The 5,753-nt window shown below is 45.6% G+C and overlaps 1 protein-coding gene across 1 annotated transcript in view; it reads right to left on the bottom strand.

Annotated features, from left to right (window-relative positions):
• LOC109295859 (matrix Gla protein-like) overlaps positions 1-5,130 on the bottom strand; it is a 9,087-nt gene extending 3,957 nt beyond the window's left edge. Inside the window, exons 1-2 of the mRNA XM_019514957.1 lie at positions 4,894-5,130; positions 1,826-1,861 (exon numbers count right to left, since the gene is read on the bottom strand). Of these exons, the coding sequence (XP_019370502.1) occupies positions 1,826-1,861; positions 4,894-4,960 (103 nt within the window). The 5' untranslated portion in view covers positions 4,961-5,130. The remainder of the gene's footprint in view (positions 1-1,825; positions 1,862-4,893) is intronic.
• Between the last annotated feature and the right edge of the window lie 623 nt (positions 5,131-5,753).

Genomic DNA, 5,753 nt, shown 5'->3' on the forward strand with positions numbered 1-5,753 from the left:
CTCCCACATCCCCAGCAGCAGCAGCCATCAAGGCACTCATCCCTGGCAGAGACCCCCAGCAGCTGTGGCCTCATACCCAGCAGCTGTACATGCCACAAAGCATGGGCCTGGCCGGCTGGTACACACTCTCAGGCAGACAGGCCAGCTCTTGCTGTCACCTGGGATCCCAGCACCCCATGCAGAAGCCGCATGCCCTTGGGCCTGCACAGGTCCTGTCTCCATGTACCCCGCGTGGTGTTGTTGGGCTGGGCCAGCTCCATGGAGTCAGGACCCAGCCTGGCCCAAGGGTGCACAGCTTCTGTATGCGGTGTCAGGACCTGGGGAGACAAGAGCCAGCCTGGTCCTGTTTGAGGGCCCATGCCCTGTGGCATGTGCAGCCACTGGAGGTCTCTGCCAGGAGTAGTCATGAATGCCCCAACAGCTGCTGCTTGTGGGGGGCAGTGCTGTGCACCATGCAGGAGGGGGGTGCTGTATGCTATGTGGGGGGCTAGGCAGGGGACTGTGCTGAGGCAGGAGGCAGCACAGAGGCACGGGGCAGCCATAGAGATGCTCTGGCCAGGTGCCAGAGCATCTTCTTGGAGGACCCAGCCTCTGGTTGCCTCTCAGCATGCTCCAGAAATGTACCCTGCACCACTTTTTTTCCTGCATGCAGTGCAGGGAACATCTTTTTGTTCATAGTGTGCCTCTTGTGGGGTCTCAAACTGCTTTGAGGTGCCATAACAGGCATGTGCTCGCTCATCTGGATGCAACCAGAGAGTTCTGGAAGATTTTCCAAATGGATTTTGGTAGTGAGTCATGTCACAGAACAGATGAGGATCACCTAAATATGTTAGGCCCCAAATTCTGGTTCCAACCTGTTCTGAACAGAGCAGGCACAGAGAGTGCATAGTTCAAACCCACTCCACCCCTCTTTTCTTGATAGTTGGAATTAGTGATCTAAAACTTTGTCCCAGATTTGAGATGCTCTTAGGTTTTTGCCTGAGGCCTGTTCCAAGTCCCAGCTCTTTCTAGCCCTGTCTAAACACAGATTTACCACTGCCAGGCAGTAATGCCTTTAGATACGCTGCATTGTTTTCCATGGGCTACCTCTGGAACTGGAAATAGTATAGCACTGTCAGTATCTCTGGGGCTGACTAATTAGCTATCATTCATCAGTGCTCACTCATTGCTACTAAATCACAGCTGCACTGCAGATTCAGGAGGGTACCCCTCCTGTAGCCTGCTTGATGGCACTACAACCCGGTACAGCAGTGTAGACACATGATCTGTCACTCCACCTCCCCTTACATCCTGGTGGAGGCAACCATCTTCTCCTGCCCTGACAAGCCAGCAGAACTCACTTACTTGTCTTTGTGCTTGTTTTTGACTCCTTTTAGTTTAAGCCAAAAACCCTGCCCTGGCACTTTGATACACCCTTTGTAGGTATCCCTTCCACTACTCCCTCACCTTGCCCTCATCCCATTTCTGTACCTCTGAAGGCCACATGATTCTTGAAAAGGCCTGTCTTGTGTCCTGTGATATCTGAGGCCTGAAAAATTCCTGCTTGTGTCACTGGTGCCTGCTCCCTCATGATTACAGAGTCCATGGTCCTGACTCTGAAGAAGCCTGGACCATATGTTTGCCACTGGCATTCATTCAGCTAAGATGAGAAGCCTCATGACACCTGCTGTGTATGACCAGAGTCAAGCAAAGGAGGAGAAAGAAACAATATAGGATTTAGCAAGGATCTTATTCATTCCCTAATCCCCAAACATGGAAAATTCAGGGATCATGGCAATAAAGTACAGAATGGTCAGTGGTGGTGCAAACTACTCAAATGACTCACTTTCAGCACTGTGCGATTCCAGGGAGTGTTCTTGATCTGGAAAACAAAGAACAGAGCAAGTAAGCAGAGACTGCCTAGACTCCATGCCTGAGATCCCAGTCCTGAAAAGCCCACAGTAGATGACTACTAGATCTTCCTCCATTTTTAAACAACCCAATTACCTACTTTAGGAAATTCTGTGTCTCTGCCCCTGCCACCCACTCCTCCCCTCCCACCAAGGTCTTGTCTGCAGTAGGAGTTTGGGGCAAAAAAATCCCTACATTTGCTCTATCAGTCTCACTGGTGTTTGTAACAGTTTCTAGCAGGGATGGAAACAGTGGGGCATTTTTTGGCAAAAATCCCTAGCATAAACACAGCACCATGGATGGCTGTGGCTATATGTGGTAAATCTACTCCACTGGGCAGCGGTGTTTGCAAGCTCACTGCTCTGTTCTGCATGGGATGCCTCCCACGCAGGAAGCAAACAAACTACTTAACTTGGGGCTGGGGTAATTTCCATCACCACCCAGCCATGCATGGAGATAGCCACACTGTTTCCTGTTTTAGAGTCAGCTGACCCAGAGCAGTGAGGCATGCTCCAAGGCATGGTTGCTGAGCATGTTAAGTTAACTGTGTAGATATGGCCAGGGGAAGTTGTGTTTCTTTGATCATTAGGGAACTGTGGACTATTGACAGGGACTGTGAAAACCAGACAGAACCAAAAATATGTAGAGTCACCCTTGCCTTGTGCAGCTTCACAGACCAGAACTGAGGAGAAGGTAGGACGTGTGATCACATCACACAAATGGCCTTCTAGTCATCCAGGGCATCTATACACGTGCTCCAAAGTGGAGAGGGCAGGCACTTTAACTAAAGTGGCTCTGAGAGCTGCTCTAATTAAAGCACACACAGCATCCCCTGTATTCAGTATCCCGTGCTTCAAAATGGCGGCAGGGGCTCATTCAGTGAGCTTTAGTTAAAACACCGCTGCCACCATTTACACAGGATGCAGAGGCTGCTGGAGCACACTAATTAGCATGGTCCAGCAAACTGAATGAATTGAATCTGCTTTGATGCATGCTAATTTATGTGCTAAGGTCAGTCAGCTCTGACCCTTGATGATCTCTGAAGTCCCCTAGGAAGAATTTGTGACCTTCACCCTCAAAGAGCCCCGACTCCTCTTCTGACCCATGCAATCAACCCACTCGCAGAGCCAGCAGGGGGAAGTTGACCTGGAACATCCTCCAACTGAACTAGGTCCCTCACTTTAAAGTGAGTTCCTCAGAAGCCTCTTCACTATCACCCTGGCCCAGTACTCCCCAGGAGTGCATTTGCACCTCTGTGGTGCTGCCCCGTTGAAATTCTTGTCCTCTAGAGTTCTGATCACCAACATGCAGCGCAGCTTCCACCTCCTAGCAACAGTAAGTCCAACAGAACACAATTCTGAACATAGTAACAGCTTATTAGTGTTTGTTGCTGGAGGATCTCAAAGTTCTTCTCACATACAAATTTGTTAATCCTCATGAGTAAAAAAATTGCTATAATCCCCTGCATTACAGTGAAAAAGCTAAAGTACAGAGAGTTTAAATGACTGCTTAGGATTGTAGAGGGTCAATGGCAGAGATGAGCCTGGAACCTAGGAATTGATAGATCCTGAATAACAAGACCAGCAAATGGGACAAGCAGATTCGATTGAGAGATAATAGTAAGGAAAGGGAGCAAGCAGTGACTGACTTGCTTCCCCTTTCATTTCCTCCTTTGAAGAGGTCACTGGTGGAAGGGATTAGACGGTGCTTAGTCTATTGCTTTTTCATCCTCAAAAGAGTTCAAGTGTTAGCTTTTGCCAAAGTACTGGTATTTCATACAAATATATTCTAGGAGGCAACAGTTTTTGATGGCATGTCAGAGGTCAGTATGCAAACTCTTACTGGGATGGAGCCCTTTGAATATCTCTAGGGAGACTTGCTAAAGCAACCAGCATTTTTCACAGCACATAAAAACTGACAGAAAATTAAACCAAGAATTTTGAACATCATGGTACACAATAGTTAAAAAGCAGAAGTGACCAAGTATAAGATCAGGTGAGATATCTGTTAAATAAATATATATTTTAAGATTTGCAGTGTGTGTGTGTGTGTGTGTGTGTGTGTGTGTGTGTGTATACACACACATAAGATTTATATATATATGTTTTGCAATGAATGTATGTGTGTATATATATATATACACATATACACACACACCTACATATATGTACTTATGTATACATATATACATACACTGCAAATCTTATGTACATATAAGATCTGTGTGAATAGATACATACACACTGTAAATCTTTAAAAAACCGCAGAGCTGATGCCAGTGAAAGGGGGCATGTAAGGCTGACAAGAACTGATACAATACAGACAATAGCAGGGCCCTTTTCATCCTCCTCTTCTTAGCCCTGCTCACTCCCCCATCACAGCAAGTTTTCAGCATCTGCTGGTTCAGAATCTGTTTTTCCCCATACATTTTTGGTAATGCACTCACTCCTGATGAAAAGCACTGTGGCTATTTCAGCTCTAAATGTTAACTGTTCTTGTTGAAAAGGGACAACTTATTTTTAACAATGTAACATTCTCCCAGTCCAACATATGTCAATAGAATTAAAAGGTAGGTCTGTTTTTTTGTCCTCAAGCTAGATGCAATATAGCTTTCCAGTACTGGCAGAGATAATACATCCTCCCCATAGTCTCAGCTGTTCTGCTGATTCACATGAGTCATGACCTACAGGACAGATCCCTCATCCAAATCTAGAATTTATCTAAATCATAAACCAGCTGCTGAGGCTTCCTCCCTTGTCCAATGGTGCAATAGTTGTTATCCTAGTGAAGCCAAATATTCATTAGGGATCAGGCTGGGGACCTTCAAATCCATTGTCAGGTATAACCTACATGGCTGGGATTGAGAATCTGTGCCACAACCAGCTGTACGTAGACTATCCCCAAAACTGGATTTCTCTTAATCAGAGATCCCTCTCAGAATCTAAGTGTTCAGTAAGACACCCAGATAATATTCCAGGCAAAATAAATGTAATATCCCCTTACCTCTCTCACAACAGCAAAGGGCTACCAAGGTCAGGGTCAGGATTAGTAACACCAAAAAGTTCCTCATCCCCTTTTTTGGATGATATATTTTTCACAGTCCCACAGCTTCTTTTGTGGCGTTCTGAAGCTTCTCTGGAGCTTGCCTCTCGGCTGCAGTTTATATCCTGTGATCATCTGGAGAGATCAGAGGTCTGGCTAGGGGCCCTTAAACCTTGCATCCCAGTTCCAACACAAAGGCTTTCATTTGGGCCAGGAGCTATCCGGTCCTGGCAGCCTTTGCACATTCATCTCAGTCTCATGGCATTTCCAGATGACTTTATGGATCGCTTAACACAATTCTTAAAGAAAAACAACAGAAAAAAATAATAGCCTTATTACAAACATTCCACAGCTCAACGTTGAGAGAATAAGTGGTTTCAGCTGCTTGAAAAAAAGAACAATGGAAGAAACCAACCTGTCATGATGTAGAGTCTTTATTTTGGAAAAAATGCTAAATTCTTCAAAGTTATAGTCCAGGTCTGATTATGAACTTAGTTTTGACTCTTCCCTCAGAAGCCTCTCTAAAATAGTCTTTGTGTGTTGGGGGATGGCGATCGCAGGGTAGATTTCTGTTGTTGGAAGTTTAAGACAATTCAGGCAAAGTGCTCTGAAAAATACGAGTTTTTAATGCTTGAAAGGATTTTTTTTTATTTATTCCTGAGAGGTTTCCAATTTTTTTTGTTTTTTTCATATCTCAAAAAATAGACCTAGAGACTCCATGGCCACCACCAGAGAGTGTGGCCATGCAGTATGTGGCACCGCAGACCCATCTGCGGCACCATACACCACACATTCAGGCATTTCCCATAGTACTACCTTGC

This window comes from Gavialis gangeticus, unplaced genomic scaffold (genome assembly GCF_001723915.1).
Source record: "Gavialis gangeticus isolate Ggan-Ray unplaced genomic scaffold, GavGan_comp1, whole genome shotgun sequence".
NCBI lineage: Eukaryota > Metazoa > Chordata > Crocodylia > Gavialidae > Gavialis > Gavialis gangeticus.